We start from the raw sequence: 19,530 nt of genomic DNA, 5'->3' as shown, positions 1-19,530 counted from the left end.
GAAGTAAGACAATAAGGCAATGAGTGTCACACAGAAGAAAAAAAATGAATATATTCTAGAGGGGAAGAATATATATCTGAGGGGAAACTTAACACTACTACCTACTACCTAAACCTAACCTACTACCAAAGGCACTGTGAAAAATATAGGAGGATTTTAAGTTTGTTTTGTAAAAGAATTTAAGAGACTGTTACTAAGCTGCAAGAATGAAAAAATATTAAGATTTTAGCCAACTGGGTTGTCTTGACACTTGCCAACAATATTGCTATTAATACAGCCATACCAAAAGAGCTATAGATTCAATGCAGTTCCTACTAAAATTCCAATGACATTCTTTATAGAAATAGAAAAGGCAGTCTTGAAATTCATTTGGAAAAATAAGAGACCCAGGATGGCCAAAGCAATCCTCAGGGAGAAAAGTAAAGCAGGAGGCACCACAATACCAGACCTTAAATTATACTACATAGCTATAGCAACAAAATGGCATGGTTTTAGCACCAAAACAGACATGAAGACCAATGGTTCAGAACAGAAGAGAAACTCACATGAATACAGTTATCTCATACTAGACAAAGGCACCATAAACATACTTGGAGAAAAAGTAGCCTCTTCAAAAAATGGTGCTGGGAAAACTGGAAATCCACATATAGCAAAATGAAATTAAACCCCTATCTCTCACCCTGCACAAAACTCAGAAGTGGATCAAGGGACCAGGTTGTGGTGGCACAAGTCTGTAATCCCAGAAGCTCAGGAGGCTGAGGCTGGAGGATCCTGAGTTCAAAGCCACCTTCAGCAATGGTGAGGTGCTAAGCAACTTAGTGAGACCCTGTCTTTAAATAAAATACAAAATAGGGCTGGGGATGTAGCTCAGTGGCTGAGTGCCCCCTGAGTTCAATCGCTGGTGCCAAAAAAAAAGTGGGGGAGGGGATCAAGGACCTCGGCATTAGACCAGAGACCCTAATCTCTATCATGTTGGCTTAGGAACAGAATTCCTCAATAAGACTTCCAAAGCTTGAGAAGTAAAATCAAGAAAAAAATAAATGGGGGGCTAGGATTGTAGCTCAGTAGTAGAGCACTTGCTTAGTATGGTTGTAAGGCACTGGGTTTGATCCTCAGCACCACATACAAATAAATAAATAAAATAAAGGTACTGTGTCCATCTACAACTAAAAAAATTAAAAAGAAATCAATAAATTGTATGGTGTCAAACTAAAAAACTTCTTCACAGCAAAGGAAACAATAATAGAACATGAAGGAAGAACCTACAGAATGGGGGAAAATCTCTGCCACCTGAACCTCAGATAAGAGCATTAATCTTCAGGATATACAGGGGACGCAACACACACACACACACACACACACAAAACAAAAAAACTCAGTCAATAAATGGGCTAAGGAACTGAACAGACACTTCACAGAAGAAGAAATACGATCAGTCAACAAATGTATGAAAAATGTTCATCACTAGCAATTCAAGAAATGCAAAATAAAACTACATTGATATTTCATCTCACTCTAGTCAGAATGGTAAAACTATAAAAAATACAAGTTAACAATAAGTGTTGGCAAGGATGTAGGGAATAAGGTACATACATTGCTGATGGGACTGCAAGTTGGTGCAACCACTCTGGAAAGCAGTATGGAGAGTCCTCAGAAAACTTGTAATAGAAACATCATTTGATCCAGTTATCCCACTCCTCGGCATATACCCAAAGGACTTAAAATCAGCATACTTTAGTGATGCAGCCACATCAATGTTTATAGCACCTCAGTTCACAATAGTTAAGCTATGGAACCAACCTAGATGCCCTTCAACAGATGGATAAAGAAAAGATAGTATATACACACAATGGAATATTACTCAGCCATAAAGAAGAATGAAATTATGGCATTTGCCAGTAAATGAATGGAACTGGAAACTGTCATTCTATGTAGATGCTAACTCACAATAAGCGGAGAGGACAGGGGAAGAAGAGAAGCTAATTGGACTCGACAAAAGGGAATGAAAAGAATGGAGCGGGGATGGGAATAGGAAAGAAGAATGAACTGGACATAACTTTCCTATGTTCTTATATAAATACACAATCAATGTAACTCCATGTACAACCACAAAAACAGGAAGTTATACTCCATGTATGTATGAGATACCAAAACACACTGTATACAACTAAAAAGAAAAACAAAAATATTTTTTTTTAAATTATGCCCTTTACATTCACATAAAAAGAATACAATGCTTAGGAATGAAGTTAAAAAAAAAAGTAATGTAAGACTTATAAACTGACTATAACTTGATGAAAATTTATGACTTAAATAAATGGAAAGATATCCATGTCCATGGATTGGAAGACATTGTTAAGATGGAACAGTCCTCAAATTGATCAGCAGTGCAAGCCCCATAAAAATCCTAAAAAAATCATATGAAAATTCAAGGAATCTAGAATATTATTTTGATTATTCAAAACAACTAGGAAGAATTCAACAGTTGAAGAACTCACTGCAAAAGAATGAAGTTGGTCCCCCTCTCTATGATATACAAAAGTTAACTCTAAATAGATTAAAAATCTAAAGAACTTAAACTCTCTTAGAAGAAAAACTAGATGTAAATCTTTGAGATTTTGGATGACGCAAAAACAAGAAGCACAAAATAAAAACAAATTGGATTTCTTAATCTTAAATAATTTTGTACTTGAAAGTACACAATTATAGTGAAAAGTCACCCCATAAGGGCTGGGTTATGGCTCAGTGGTAGAGCACTTGCCTAGCACATATGAGCAATGGATTAAATTCTGAGGGGGGAGGGAGGAGGAGGGGGGGAGGGAAGGGGGGAAGGGAGAGAGGGAGAGGGAGAGAGGGAGGCATTGTGTCCATGTATAACTAAAAAATATTATTTTAAAAAAATAAAAGTCAACCCACAAAATAGAATATTTGCAAATCAAGTACCTGATAAGGGATTTGAATTCAAAATATAAAAATTTTATACTCTACAGTAAAAAAGACAACCCACTTAAAAATGGGCAAAGCATTTGAATAGATATTTTTCCAAGGAAGATATACAAATGGCCCAAAAGTACATGAAAAGATAATCAACACCATTGAGTATTTGGGAAATGCAAAGCCAAAACCACAATGAGATTTTATATAATAAAATGGACTATAATAAAAATGGACAATAACAAATATTGGCAAAAACTAGAACTCTCACACTACTGGTGGGAATATAAAACTCAGCCACTGTAAAAACAGTTTGGCAGTTCCTCAAAAAGTTAATCATAAAATTTTCATATGACCCAGCAATTCCACACCTAAGAATGCACCAGTAGACTAAAAAAACCTATGTTCATACAAAAACTTACATATAATATATTCTTAGTAGCATCATACATCCTAGTCAAAAAAGGAGATCAATTCAAGTGTCTATCAATGGAAAACTGGAGGGCCATAAAAAGGAAATAAGTAACAGATACAGATGAGCCTGGACAACATGATGCTAAATGAAAAAAATCAAAGTCATGAAAGGCCATATATTTGATTCTATTTATATGTATTGTTTAGAATATATAATTTTACTGATATAAAAAGTAGATTAATTGTTGCTGGGAGCAGGGGGAGGAAGGAGGATGAATGTTAATGGGCATGTATATGATTGTGACTATGCTGAAGATCAGTGAATTGTACATTTAACTAAAAAAATAAAAAATAAAAAGTAAATCAAAAACCTTTGTTTTAACACATAAGCGAAGAGTTGGTGGGTCCTTTATTTTTGAGAAACCAAAACTAAAACAAAGAGCTTGTATAAGAAAAGCTTAACTTTTCATGGTTCTTCAAGTTTCCTTCAATATTGAAAAATAGTGTTAAATCATTCAAGGTAATGATTAACTGTAGCCTCAACTACTACTGTGGCCTCAACTTTAAACACCATTTTAAATATCTGAAATTAATGCAATGGTGTCTTTCCTCTTATAATTGTAGGGAAGGCTTATGAAATACTAAAATAATACTGATCAATTTTAATAATTCTTATAATTTAGAAAAAAGTGATTTACTTCAAAACAAAAAAATGTGGAAAACATTTTATTTTAACTGTGTTTTATGCAGTGCACAGAATAGTATAATCCTTATCAAACTAAAATTTTTATTTAAAATAAATCAGTAAACTTATTATTTAAAATAAAAATTTCTGATCCAATGCAGAGTTAAGAAGTGTCGCCTACGTTTGGTAATCAAACTGTCAACTGCCATAGCTAAAAATAGTGCCAGCCCACCTGCCTTACACGCAGAAATGATCCTATTACATTTTGCTTCAAATCAAATTCTTACTGATGATCTTCAATTTTAAAGTCTTGTCTAGGGGGGATGAAAGTAACAGATAGTCCTAAAAATAGCAGAAGGGCAAGGAACAGCTAACAGGAAAATATTTCTGGAGCAAAAGTAAATAGACCTTACAGAATGAAAGTTAGGTCAAGAATGAGAACAATAGTTCAACATGAAATTAACAAATAAATATATACATAAATACTAGAGTGGCATAAAAATTTTTCATCATCATCTTTATATTAATAAATATTTATTAGGAATTGCAATTCTTAATTAAATTCTTCCCAACTCCAGGAAGTTACTGGAATTCAAAACTGACCATTTAGCATGCTTGCACACAGTAAGCATTTGTGCAGCAAATATGTGACAGGTAAAGGTCAAGAAAATGGATCTATGCAGAAGGGAGACCTTAGTTCTTTCCATAAAGACAGTAAGAGAAGCTTAAATTCTATTTCTTCCTTCAATTTACTATCAGTGTAATCTGAGTAAACAGATTAAGTAACCTGTTTCCCCATGAAAAGTTAGAAAAAAATTGTATCTACTTAAGAAGTTATTTGAAACAGGAAATTTTACCTATGGAAATGATTGTCTCGTTCATCACTTAATCTTTCCTGAATTACTTCTGACAATAATATTATAATGCTTTGATCAATTTCAACTACCACATGCTTAAGGAAAGCAACAACTAGTATAATAAAGTAGAAGTTTTGTACTTGCCTTTTCTGTTATTATTAAGCAATTCCCTATTCTGAGCAAGGTCCAAGTCTTTGTACATATTTAACCACCTTTCTATCAAGTATTTATTATCTGTATAAATTAAAACCATAACTAAGTAACTATGTAACTATAATTATAATCAATGTTTCGTTTTATAAAAAACTAATTCTATGCTAAGGCAAGATCTTCAACACTATTCCTGAGAATACAATTTGTATCCAACATTGTGGATGTTTTCAGACACAAATCCTTTCCTACATACTAAAATTAAAAGGCAATTAAAATTATTTAAAAAGTAATTTTAAATGGGCTGGGGATGTGGCTCAAGCAGTAGTGTGCTCGCCTGGCATGTGCAGGGCGCTGGGTTCGATCCTCAACACCACATAAAAATAAAAATAATAAAGATATTGTGTCCACCTAAAACTAAAAAATAAACATTAAAAAAAGTAATTTTAAAAATTACTTCTAGCCCTCTATAATTATACAATGGGATGCTCGCTCAAATTTAAATTTAATATTAAATGTAGACACATAGGAAAGCAAGTCATCATATGTGAGAAAACATACACTAAACAACCTCAAAATTAATACAATCTCCTAAATATCCCATATGTTTAACAATATCCAGTCTCACCCATTGTCTAAATTTGTCACATAAAACAACACAAATCAACCATAGTGTGAAACTGCAAATCTTCCTAATAATGCAGAATTTTATGAAGTAGTTATTGTCAGTGATGCTGGAGAATTGTTCCAAGAGATTAACAGTCTAATAAATAGGCACTTCAAAGCTAGACTATCTGACATCATGAGATTATGAGAAGCCCCCTGGAAAGTAATAAAACCCTTGAACATTTTTTGTAAAGGGATCATTATATACCATTGTATTCCCTGTGAAATTAAACCACAAAAGATGCCATTTTGTGCTACCATACAATTTTGTGGCAAAATTATACTCCCACAAAATCCAAAAACCTGATTCATCCTCTGTGTATTCTAAGAAATTATACACAGCTGTGATTATAAACTAAATTTTTTTAGGAATAAACCAAAACAAACTTCTTTTCCTAATTGTTGATTTTATGTTTCAAGATAAAAGTCATAACTCATTTTCCTTCCATTAGTTGGTAAGAAATTTGGGTTCACTAAGTGGTCTTTTTTTTTAGATGTTGATGGACCTTTACTTTATTCATTTACTTATATGCGGTGCTGAGAATCAAACCCGGTGCCTAACACATGCTAGGCAAGTGCTCTACCACTGAGCCACAACCCCAGCCTGCAAGTGGTCTTTTCTTCCTTAAAGTATCTTCAAGTAGATAGAAAATGCCTCACTATATTGCAGAAAGGTAAAAACCAGCTACGCTAGTCTATTGCCTTCTAGAGACAATAAATATTTTTGTAAGTTCGAGAACACTGGAATGCAATCATCACCAACATATGTCTCTTGTACAATTAAAATCATCAATTAACTTTTTAGTTTTATGTAATATCCAATACAAAAGCAGGATAGAAAATAATTCTAATTCCCCACTTTAAATTTTTCTATGCCATGAGAATTTTTCCTTCACAGGGAAATCCATAAATTTAATTCCATTTCTTTTAACATAAATCTTTAAGTGGCATCTCTGTACTCTACGTACATAAATTTTAACATATTTAGTTGCAAAGGATAGTATAAACATCAAATAACAGTTGTAATTCCTCACATTCTTATGGAAAATAAGAATATTAGGAGTAGAAATTCCTAAGTCTATCTCAATGCCCAACTCTTACCAACAGATTTGTAGGGATATCATTAATAGTTGATACTCCTTGATTTTTAAGTTGGTTTGAGCTCCTAAAGCAAATGCTATAATAATAAGATGGTGGTGACGTGAAGAAAGGCAATAGTATGTTATTGTCTACCACACCTCACACAAGCCTTGGTGGCAAACATTAAAACCAAAAGCATGTGTGTGTGTGTGCGCGTGTGCGTGTGTGTGTGTATCTCCAGTAATAAAAATCAGAAATTTGACCTCAAAGCACTGCTCTAAGCTTGCAAAAAATAAGCACTGGCTAAATTAAATTCAATATTCTTCAGCCCAAATTCTAGCAGAAAATAAAGTGAATAAATAAAACCTAGGGATACTCAGAGAACAGAAGAATTCTATTCATTGCTGAAATATTCTTCTCTACATTCAAGCATGTAATGTAATCCTTAAGGACAAGGATAAATTGCACCCCAGGCCTGGGAAGTTCTCACTAGGCTTAACTTTCTAACAATACTAAACTACTAACCACACCTACCTTCTTCCATAGCTGGTGAAATAGACTACTGCCTCTCATTGCAGAGTATGTATCATATAAAAAAAAGATATATACATATGCATATATAATATGCACATGTATATACAATATGAACAGATATACATATATATTTATATATACATACACCATTTATAGTAAGATGCCAGGCAGACCAAGTGCAAATAAAAAAACATGGATCATTTTAAGCTTTCATAATTTCCAATCTTTAGTTCTGTCCAAGTAAAATACAAATTGCAAAATAAAAAGAAAGGCCTCACACCACTAGCTGTGTGGTCCTGAGCACATAATCTAACCTCTTCAATTTGCTTGGATGCCTTAACTGTAAAATAAGAATATGGAATATATGACTATTAAAATGCTATGTGAAGGTGTATTATCTAAAAATCCTGAGTTCATAAGATTATGTATGTTAACTGCTTTTAAGGGGAAAAGCAGGAAATACCTTTTCTAAATTTTTTGTCCTATATAAAAAATATGCAAAATTTTTCCCCAAAACAATATATTGTTCAAGGCCAGGAGTACACCTGGCTGAACTCAAGAGGCCCAGTGATTAGGCTACCATTTCTGCCCTCAAAGAATTTACAGGCTAGAGAAAGTTTACATATTACATTTGTAATAGAAACCACAAAGTGAAAAGCTGAGATGGGAGTTCCAAAGAATGCTGAATCACCTCCACCTGGGAAGACTGGGATCTCTGATAATACTACTTAAGCAAAATGAAATGGGAAGAAGGGCATTCTAGTTAGAAAGAAAAAACACAAGCAAATGCATGAACAGGCATGTTTAGGGAACAAATCCTTCAATGTATCTAAGAGAAGAGTAATAGGAGATGAGATTTAGGTTGAAACTATGCTGTGAAAAGCCTTTTAAAAGTTTAGTAGAGACAGAAAATAGGGGCTAGGGTTGTGGCTCAGTGGTAGAGTGCTTGCCTAGCATGTGTGAGGCACTGGGTTCGATTCTCAGCACCATATAAATAAATGAATAAAATAAAGGCCCATCAATGTCTAATAAATAAATTTTGGGCTGGGGATGTGGCTCAAGTGGTAGCGCGCTCGCCTGGCATGCGTGCAGCCCGGGTTCGATCCTCAGCACCACATACAAATAAAGATGTTGTGTCTGCCGAAAACTAAAAAAAAAATAAATATTAAAAAAAAAAATGACAGAAAATAAATTTTTACAAGTCCAGTTTAGACAGTATAATTTAAGTTGAAAAGTAAAGGAAACCCCTCAGTGCTATGATGAGAACTGCATTTTAGGAAGATTCATTTTACTTTGGCTGAGTCAAGGGATTTGGTGGAAAGACTAGATAGGTATCTGGCAAAAACTAGGAGTACCAAGATTTAGGTAAATAAAACAGGCTATTTCCAATGCTCTTGGTACTTATCCACAGAAAATTTAAAGTCACATATTTTCATCACATATAGAAACATGTTCACATTTGCTTTTCTTAATACATCCTGGTTCTTGTAAAGCAATTTACTTAAAACTGACAAAACAGTGATATAAGGAGCTAAAATCATCAGATGTGCATATACAGCAGATGTACATATCTTAGCCATGATTCCACAATACACTCACTCATTGCTCAAAATAATAATTTATATAATATTTCCGGAGAGTAGTTTTGCAACATGCACCCAAAACTTAAATACTATAACCCAGCAATATAGAAATAATCATGGATAAGAACGAAGATTTGGGCTGGAGTTGTGGCTCAGTGGTAGAGCACTCACCTAGCATGTGTGAGGCACTGGGTTCAATCCTTAGCACCACATAAAAATAAAGTCACAACTAAAGAAATTTTTTTTTAAAAAAAAAGAACAAAGATTTATATTCAATTATATTCATTTTTAGCATTGTTTATACTTGGAAATCTTTAGGAATGCTTTATTTAAATATTTGGGATTAATAACATATAGAGAAATATCACAGTGATACAGAATGCAGACTATTTTCAAAAAGGAAGATAGTTCCTTATTTAGCGGTGAAAGATTTACAGAACAAAATGTACCATACGTTCACCTCCCCAACAAGTACACCCTGTTATAAATATACCCCCAAACCATTCTCTGTGTTGGGATAGGTTCTTCTACATAACTTCTAAATTTTCTATTACACATGTAAACCAAGACAAGAAACATCTAATAAATGCCTAAACACTGGGTTTCAGCTAAGCTTAAATTTCAAAGGTAGGGGCTTTCCTCATCAGTTGGTCTCATAATTTGTTAATACTAAATGTCTTCAGGCATTTTTTGGCATTCTCCAAGAGAAATAAGGCATTCTAAGCACAAGGACCTCTGCTCCTTTCTACCTGAAACTTCAAAGCCACTGGTCTGAAAGTGTAACTGAATCTTAATGTTAGGAATATTTCTGTTCCCATGTTTCCTACAGAAACTTCTCTCAAAGGTCACCTATGGCATATTAACTGCCCAATCCAAAAAGTTATTAATAATAATAATGAACAGTCTTGCACTTACTCCTAAGATTTAACAGGGTCAACAATCATCTCTCCATCTTCACACTATTTGGCTTCTATATATAATTTAATTACCCAATTCTTTAAAATTCTCTAGCCCTTTTATAGCAGTGAAACTACACTAACCACTTGTGGCTTCTGCTCTGAGGATAATTTTCTGATTTTTTTCTGGTGCCACATACCCCCATAATGTAGGTTTTAGGCTTTCCTTCCTTAATCTTCAGGCCTTTCATTGGGAACTTCCTGCAAGTATTCATCTGTCTCACTTTGCATTTGATTCCAAATTCTTTATCATTAAATTGTCATTTCTTGGAAATTCAGATATATTCTATATTACTTCAAATTCAAAACTTAAAACCCAACTTGGTGTGTTTCTCTGTCTACTTATTTCCACTAATGATAAAACAACATCATTGTTAACATTCTACTCTGGTTGAAACTTCATGCTATCTTTTGAGCACTACCCCCACCACCCCACTCTCATCCTTCAAGTCTCTGCCAAATGCCAAGTAGTTCTTCCTTGAGTTTCTCAAATCTGTCACTTTCTTTTCATTCCTATCTTGATAAATACAGGACTTTTTAAAATGCCAGTATAGTGGGATGCAGTGGCATATGCCTATAACCCCAGAAGTTGGGAGGCTGAGGCAAGAGGATTATCAAATTCAAAACCAGTCTCAATAATTTAGCAAGACACTAAGCGACTTTTCGAGACCCTGTCTCAAAATAAAAAGTAGTTGGGGATGTGGCTCAGTGGTTAAGCGCCTCTGAATTCAATCTCTGGTACAAACAACCAAAAAACCTCAGTATAACTACATTCACCCTAACTGGTATGCCTCTAGGTGCTTCTCCAACTTATATTATACACCCTAAACAAATCTCTTTAACTTATCATTTATTATTCCCTAATTTAAAACTTCCAAAGGCTCTTTATTTCCTTTATGACAAAATCCCAAACCCAATGTCTTCCACAATCTGGTCTAGGGAATCTTTTGATAAAAGCAGAGAACCTCAAAACTGGAACCCTACAAATCATGCAAATAAGGAAACTAGAAACTAGTCTTAGTCTAGCCAAAATCAAAATTTTTATTGTAAGAACTACAAGATGTTTAAAATACATATTACCAGGCCCTGTAAGCTCTGATATGGTAAGGATCAGAGGAATGTGTATTTTAAAGAGGCACCAGCAACAGAAAAGACTGAGAAAATCTGACCTAGATCTTCTTTGACCACATCAATCTTATCTTTCAACTGCTGCGCTATATATATATTCTGTCAACCAGAAAGTTCTAGTCTGACTCAATGATTACACCATTCTCTCACCCCAACCCCTCTAACCTACCCCATCCTTTGATAGTCTTAATTCCAAGAGTTTAATATAACCCCAATAACCAAATATTACATATGGAGCTGGCACAGTGGCCTGTAATCCCAGTGACTTGGGAGGCTGAGGCAGAAGGATCACAAGCCAGCCTCAGGAAATTAGCAAGGCCCTAATCAGCAAGATCCTGTCTCAAAATAAAAAAAATAAAAAAGGCTGAAATATGGCCCAGTGGTTGAGCGCTCCTGGACTGAATTCCTGGTACCAAAAAGAAAAAAAACTAACATTACATGGATTTCATTTGTTCTAAGCATCAGGAAGAAACAATATAAAAATAATTAAGAATATATAATTAAGAATACATTTATATATAAAGGATATATAAAGAACATGATAATATTAAGAATATATAGAGAAATACAAATTGTTAACACTGTTATTAGTCTGAAAGATCATGTCTTATATATCAGTTAATCAGCAAACACAAAAACAAAATGACCAAAACAGCAAAAAAACTCAAAAAACCAACATTGAAACATTTTTTAAACACTGAAATCAGAGAAATTCTCAGGTTGGGCAAAAATAAAAACAAAATAGAGAAGAAAAAAAAAGGGGGGGACCTGGCGTGTTTTTAAAATTTACCTAGACCCTAGATTAGGATCACTCTTTTACTGTCCAACACTTTTCAAAAAATGAGGAAAAACTCAGCCTATGGCAGCTTCAGCCTGTCAAGTGTTTTCCGATTTATATCACACACACATTTTCTTTTTTAAGCATTAAATCAGAAAAATAAAGCTGGTCTTACAAAAGAGCCAAAGACAAGCACTAAAAAATACTGGGCCATTCCAATTACATACAAAGTAGACTCCTCAGAGATATTCAAGAATAAATTTGATTCTGTATTTGTGCCTAAAAATAAACAGATATGGACTGAACTGGATCTTAATTTCTTCTGTCTTAAACATTCCTCAAATTATTTTAGCAAATGAAGAACTTAAGGCCTTATTTAATGTTCTAAGATTTAAATTATTAACATTGAGCCTTAAAAGTTGCAGAATAGGCTCTATTTTGACTTTTCACTTATTTTTAAAGCCTGTGCTTACTACTATATTATCACTAGTGCAATTTTTATTTATCAAAAACTTCAGTGTATCAATTCATCTTTCACTTTTAACATTAATAGCTCAAAAGATTAAAAAATTCTTTTATTAAGTTCATTTGTGAAAAAAAAAAAAAACCATACAGGTAAAAACCCAAAGCTTCATTGTTCTCTGTTCTTTATATTAAATATAAAACTTTTCTAATGTGTTAATCTTAACTCAATCTTAGACTCAACTTTTCCCTACATTTCTTTATTGAGAAATTTTTTTAAAAGGACATTGTGAATGTTACTGTTATTAGCTTTAGACAGTGTTTTTTTAGAAACATCCCCATCCTACCAATAATATATTCTAGAAGAACATAACATTCAAAAAGAACTATAAAACTTGAATGTTGTCAGAGAAAAAAAAAAGCTTGCTTGTGTAGAATGTCAATTCGGGATACTTAAAAGCAGTTCTAACGATTTTAAGATGATTTTTTTCTAAGTGGTCAAATATATGAACTACTACCTTCTATTAAAAAACAAAAAAAAAACCCGGCATTTAAACATCTTAAAATGCAGTTAAAATATGCATTACAGTCAACATTTTACCACTTACAAGCTTAAATTCTTACACAATGATCCACTGAGATTTGAAAGGATCTGGGCTTTCAAGGGGGAGGAAAGGGGATCAAGATCACTGATTGGTTATTACAAGGACAAAGGTTAGTGATTTAAATATAGATATGCATTGAAAATTATGCATATATTTGAAGGATTTCACGATACATGAAAACATATTAAAAGGCAGTCAGTAATTTCAAAGGTTCAAGTCAGATTTCCAAAGAAGAAAAGAGGATTATTGCAAACGCAGTTATCTCGCTACCTACAAACATTTGGATAGAATTTCAACTAACCAAATAAGCTGCTTTAAAATAGTCACAGAAAATAAGTCACCATGGACTACATAAAGAGAATTATGTAAATTTTTTATATCAAAGTGACCAACAAATGAAATGTTAGACCTACACTATTTACAATGTGCAAGGTTAGAGAACAAAACCTAAATGATAGGACTGAAAAAGACTAAACCAAACACCAGTGAAAGAGAACAGCATGTCATTTTCTAGTACACAACCAACTGTAAAAACACGATAGCTGTTTTAGTCCTTCAGCATTAAGCTTTCCATAGGCTTCACTTTTAACCCCAAATATATCTAAGTTGCAAAGCTTACTCATAGAAATATATACTAGTTCCATACAAAAAACTGAATGAAAGATTAAAAAGCAGATATACCCTTGTCCTTCCAATTTTTCTTCTGACCGTCCATCTCTTGTCACGATCTGCCCTCCAGCTGCAATTATCAATTATGCATACCAAGAGAAAAGCTGTAACTGCAAAAATCTACTCCTGGGAGACATGAAATACCCGTTTCCTCAACCCAAGTCTGCAGTCTCCTCTGCTGCACAACTGCAGCAGGACTGAAGTCACCTGACGTCTTCTGGGTGTGGAGCAGTCTGACGCAGTGCAATCTGTAACTAGGCTACTAATACTCAGGCATTAATGCCTTCCTTCTATCTGTTTATTGTTCTAGTCATTTGCTTGTTGCACATACCAAATGAGCATTTGCAGGGGGAAGAGGCAAGCTACCAAAAGAAAAGAAAAAAGGGTTGTTCTTTGACCAAACACTAAATATAAAGTCATATGCAGGGTTTCGTTTTTTTTTTTGTTTTGTTTTGTTTTTGTGTGTGTGTGTGTGTGTGTGTTTTTGACAGATGGTTGAATTATGTTGCTGGCTTAGTCTAATTTCAAACTCTAAAATCAATAGTTTCTCACAAAAATAAAAATGGACTGATCCAACAAAGCTTAAATTTCAAGCTTGGGAAAAGCTGAGTCTCACTTTCTTCCAAGTTTATTAAGGTTTACATATTCAGCATTTTGCACACTTATAAGGGAACAAACAAAAATCAAAGTAAAATTAATTAATGTTTACTGAATATACATTACTTTGATAGAAAAAATTTCAATTTCAACCAATCTAATTTTTACAATATTTTTTCCTCTTAAAATTATGAAAAGCCAGACACTTACAAATATATACTTAATTACCATCTACTTGAATTTTATCATTCAATATTTATTAGATCTCACCATAGACACGATTAATAAATCCGTATCTTGAGGAGAAAGTGCTAATTATATAATTTGCCTTGGGAAAATAACATGAGCAAACCAAAATGTTATTGATAAACATAAAAACAAATCTATTTAAACATTTCTAATATTTTTTTCTTTGAACTTCATAAAATTGGCATTTTTTTTTTTCTAGGATAGAAAGTATGTTTTTATGTTCCACAACTGGTTTACCTGATGCTAATGTCTGCGTAAGCAGAAAAAAACAATAAATAATGACAAATAAGCTAAAATAGTTTTAAATGTTTGGCATAATGAAGTATTTTCCAAATACGTAGCCTCTGTACAAAAAATACGTAAGATTAAACCAATGCTTAAATAGGGTTATTTTCTGAAACTTGTAAAACTGTGGGCTGTAAAACCTTGAAAAATCCTTAATATCAGAAGAGACCCATATACCAATGACTCATTTCTTTTCCTATCTAACTCCAATTATAAATAAAATAAAATCATTCTGAAAAACAACCTAGTATTCTCAGTTAATATATAAACTTTATCCAATGGACCACTCCATTTGAGAAACCTGTTATAAATCTGATCATGGGTGAAAACATGTGGCTTCTTCATGCAACCGTTTAGAATCCCAAACTATTCATTAAGTATAAAATATTCCCAAGAAAATACTTCTAGTAATGTCATTTAAACTGAAAGCCAGGGGTTAGGAGTATAGTTTAGTAATACAGTGTTTGCCTAGCATGCTCAAGGCCCTGGGTTCTACTCCAGTACTGCCAAGAACAAAAAAAAAAAAAAAACTTGAAAGCCAAAGAACACTTAAGCATGGGAATGAAGTACTCAGAAACAGTACTCAAACATTATTTCAAGTTAGAGATTACTAAATAGGAGAAAAAGGTTTCTTGAAATAAAGGGTTTTTTTTTCCTCATCTTTCAAATTACTTTAATACTTAAAAAGTCTGAGAGTGGTAAGAATGTGCAATAATACACATTCACTCATCTTAACATTAAACATGCTTAACAGTGCTCCAGGCAGATTAAAAAGTGAACACAGGAACCATAAGGTTTCAGAGTAAGCATTTCATCTTCTTTGCAAATTAGGGTACTATAAGTGTACAGGGAAAACTAGCTCATGGAAGTCCACTGCCATTCTGTCCATTTCATTGTTACAAAGTTTTTAAACTATTGTTAAGTGTAGCTAGCTAAGCAAAAACATGTTTAAATCTGAAAAATGGATGAGATTAAAATTTATATGTGCAGTTTACTGGTCCTATTTCACATTAAACCCCATCTTAATGAACTGAATAAAGGACATATCTTTCTAAAATGTATCTTTATTTTTTCATCAATTTATTTTTTAAAAATGAAGGAATTTTCAAATAGAGCACATCCCAACTTGCAAAATGTCACTGATTATTTGAGATAGAACCCTATTTTTCCTTAAAAGTAAAAGGCTCCCAAAGGAGGAACCACACTTTATTTATAACTCAAGTAAACAGAAGTTTAGTGTGCATTCTAAGTCCTGTTCCATATTGGGAGGGTATAAAGTGGGAAGGGTGAAAAGTATTATTTTACTCATCTGAAAAATCAGCCTTCTTTAGAACTTTTGAAATAAAAGTTCAAAGTTCATATTTAGCATCTTCCCACTCCTCAATATCCATACCCTCTCAGTATTCCCCTCTCCTAAACATGATAAAGACCTCCAAATATACCTAACTCCTTTCTAAAGAGTTTTACATTCTAAAATTACCTTTGTAATTATATCTCTAATAAAAATGTTCATCTTTTTATTGTACAAAGTTCACATGAAAATTATGATTAAATCAATTCCTTCTAAAGAATAAAAATATTTCTGGGGCTGGAGTTGTGGTTCAGTGGTAAAGTGCTTGCCTGGCACACATGAGGTACTGGGTCCAATACTCAGCATCACATATAAATAAAGTGAAGGTACTGTGTCCAAAACTACTACCAAAAAAAAAGTTTTAAAAAGATTTTCGATAACCTCAGAAATTGAGCGTATTTTTTTCTGACTTGTATGTACTTGTATGTAATTGGAAGGATTTGAGACAGCACTGAACTGCATTTTACAACAGGCATCAATTTAAAATTAAAACAGTTTTCGGGCTGGGATTGTGGCTCAGTGGTGGAGTGCTTGCCTAGCATATGTGACATACTGGGTTCGATTCTTAGCACCACATACAAATAAAAAAAGTTCATCAACCACTAATAAAAATATTTTTTTAAAAAGTTTTCTTCACAATGTTTAGAGATACAAAGGAAATCAGGTGAGAAAAAAGCGGTCGTTAATATTGAAAGTGCAACACCCTAAGTTAGCTGCTTTGTATACTGTCTTGGTAGCTAAAATAATTATATCTACTTCCGGCCAGAGAACAGGAATTCTTTTAAATTAATCGTTCTTTTATAACAACAATTACAGCTACAGTGTAATGTTAAACTTACTTTACAATATAATTATTCTGAGCTACGCAAAGGTATAAAATTAAACATACATTATTGAGGTATTAAACACTTTAAAACCCTACCATGTGCTGTCATACAATGCCCTCTATAGACTAAATTATAGCACTTCAACATAACTGAACTGAATCTTAAGAAATGAAAATGTATGAAATGAATGACGTTTTCACATAGCCAAAAAAATGTGCATTTTTAAGTCTATAAATAATTTCACATGAGCTGCTAAAATCTACAAAGAAATTGAAAGTGATACTATTTAATGAGAATTAAATGCTATTACATTAAAATCTAAAATAAATACATAGATACTCCTAAAAGACCAAAGCATTTCTAAATTCAGAATTCAAAAAGTAACTTATCTTTAGGCTCTGCACAGATCTTTTAAAGATTTTTTTCATTAAAGTACACAGTTGTGGGGAAATCTTGAGGGTCATTTCAAAATGTTTATAATAACATGATTCAAACATGTGTGACTTAGTACAAAATGTCAAAATGCAAAATTTTTTTATAAAATAATTTTTAATGTCATTCGTAAGTGTAGAACAGATAATCCCAGCTTACTAAATTTTTCTGCCTGACTGAATTTATTCCCTATGGTCAAAAGTTACAAAGTACTCTATAGAACTGGTTTTCTATCAACAACACTAGATGGCAGCAACACCCACAGTCTACAACTGATTGCCCAATCCAGGACACACAATCTAGCAAAAACTACTCTGAATTTTTCTGGCACTTCCATAGATTGTTCCTGGCAATAGAGAACTAGATTAGAGTACAATGGAAATAGGCAAATAACTCTACCAGCAAAAACACGTAGAATAAAATGATTTTCCTCCAGAATCCATTTAAAATAGATCAGAATTAAATGTAAAAATGAAAACTACAAGGAAAGTAAATAAAGATAGATTTTTCCTTTGTGAAAAAGTAAAAATGTAAAATAAAATAAAATAAAAATATTTTGGAAAATTGCAGGAAAACTCTAACATGACTAGAGTTTTCATCTTTCTCATATATATATATATATATATATATATATATATATATATATAGAGAGAGAGAGAGAGAGAGAGAGAGAGAGAGAGAGAGAGAGAGAGCAAAAAACATATTGGAAGTGTGTTTACATTCACTAATAATTAAAAATCAAAAGAGAGATACCACACCACTTTCACCTATCACACATAAAGTTTTTAAAAAGTATAAAATGTCTAGAACACTACTTAAGTCCAAAAAGGTGACTCTGGTAAAGAGTGTGAGGTGAACAAGCAACAGAAACAGGAAGAAAACTATTGTACTTTTCGAATTTTAAATAATGTGGAAATCACCTAAAAAAAAAATGATATCAGTTGGTGATAGAGTATTTTCTTATTCTGTTGTAAGGGTAAAATTCATACTTTTCTAATGTCCACTTTTGTTAAAACTCCGAAAATGTTCATGCTGATATCCACTGACACAGGTTTTCTAGAAATTAGTGAAAAGAATAATAATTTAAATATGTAAAATATATCCAGATATAAAGATATCAATAACAAAAGCAGCAATACTCAGAAATAATCTAAGGGTCCAACAACAGTGAACAGACTGGTTAAGCTATATTCATACTAGGAACACTAAACATTAAAATATCATGCAGCAACAGAATATTTAAAAATACAAAAATGTTTGCAATTAAGATACTGTTAAAAAAATTTTAAACTTACAAATGACAGGCAGAATATGATCCCAATTTTGTAAAATGCTTGTTTTATTACATTTATAAAGTACACACATACACTGAAGACTAGAATGAAGTATTCTGAAATATTAACAATGATTGTTTGAGCAGTTACTACAATTTTCTCCATCGCATTCAAATGCCTTTCTATATTTCTCAGATCTGTACAATGAACATAAATTTCAGATTGCTTCATGAACTATTCTCCTGAAAATCAGATTATTAAAACATTTGCCCAAACTAAGAAAAAGGCAAGGATAAGAACTCTATAGTCTGTAAAATGCTCAAAATGAAGTTCTTTTAACCACATATTTAGTGGTACCTGTCTTACATGGTATTTTTTTATTGGGTTCTTGGTAAGCACTAAATAAATCCTCACTAATTTAACAACGCTACTTTTTAAAAGTAAATATAATCAATTCCTTTATTAACAAAATATAGGTTTTAATTTAGCTACAGTGGAAATTTACTAATACTATTTCAGTTATATATCTACTTATTTATTCCAGGGGTAGGGATCAAAAACCAGGGCCTTGCTATGCTAAACAAATATTTATATATTTGAAAGTATTTAAAGTTCTTACTTTTAATCAGATTAACTGCCAGCTTCATAATCAAAGTCTAACTAATATTTGCTTACTAAAAATATATTTTTATAAGTGGACAAAACTTAGAACCTTAGTACCTACAATGTTTTAGTGAGAAAGGCCAAAAGCTATAATTTTTAAATTAATATTAAAGTTTAATCATAAAAATATCAAATGCAAATTCTTTAAGTACACACATATGAAGCATATATATATTTGTGAAGCATAATTTTTAAACTCTTTACCTTCATAATGGAGTTTTAAGTAGCTTCTTTTACTAGTTGCTTAACCCTGAACATTATGCAGTTTAAGTATAACGAATAAATAATTTGTGAATGGTTTACACTTTTACTCACCAAAAGGTCAGGAAGATACAATCTATATTTTGATTA

General features: G+C 32.6%; 1 protein-coding gene across 4 annotated transcripts in view; it reads right to left on the bottom strand.

Annotated features, from left to right (window-relative positions):
- The window catches only part of Rtn4 (reticulon 4), a 68,254-nt gene that overhangs the window by 22,255 nt on the left and 26,469 nt on the right, over nucleotides 1–19,530 (bottom strand). Inside the window, exon 1 of one of the 4 annotated variants that reach the window (XM_046423952.2) lies at nucleotides 13,514–13,767. The exons of the other annotated variants lie outside the window; for them this stretch is intronic. Within the exon in view, the coding sequence (XP_046279908.1) occupies nucleotides 13,514–13,547 (34 nt within the window). The 5' untranslated portion in view covers nucleotides 13,548–13,767. Of the gene's footprint in view, nucleotides 1–13,513; nucleotides 13,768–19,530 lie in introns of those variants that run through there. 4 annotated transcript variants of the gene reach the window in all.

The sequence above is a fragment of the Marmota monax genome, unplaced genomic scaffold (genome assembly GCF_021218885.2).
Source record: "Marmota monax isolate L192 unplaced genomic scaffold, Marmota_monax_Labrador192_F-V1.1 WCK01_AAM20220418_F8-fsc00015, whole genome shotgun sequence".
Classification (NCBI taxonomy): Eukaryota; Metazoa; Chordata; class Mammalia; order Rodentia; family Sciuridae; genus Marmota; species Marmota monax.
The sequence above is the reverse complement of the archived record's forward strand: the minus strand, read 5'-3'. Positions and strand labels throughout refer to the sequence as shown.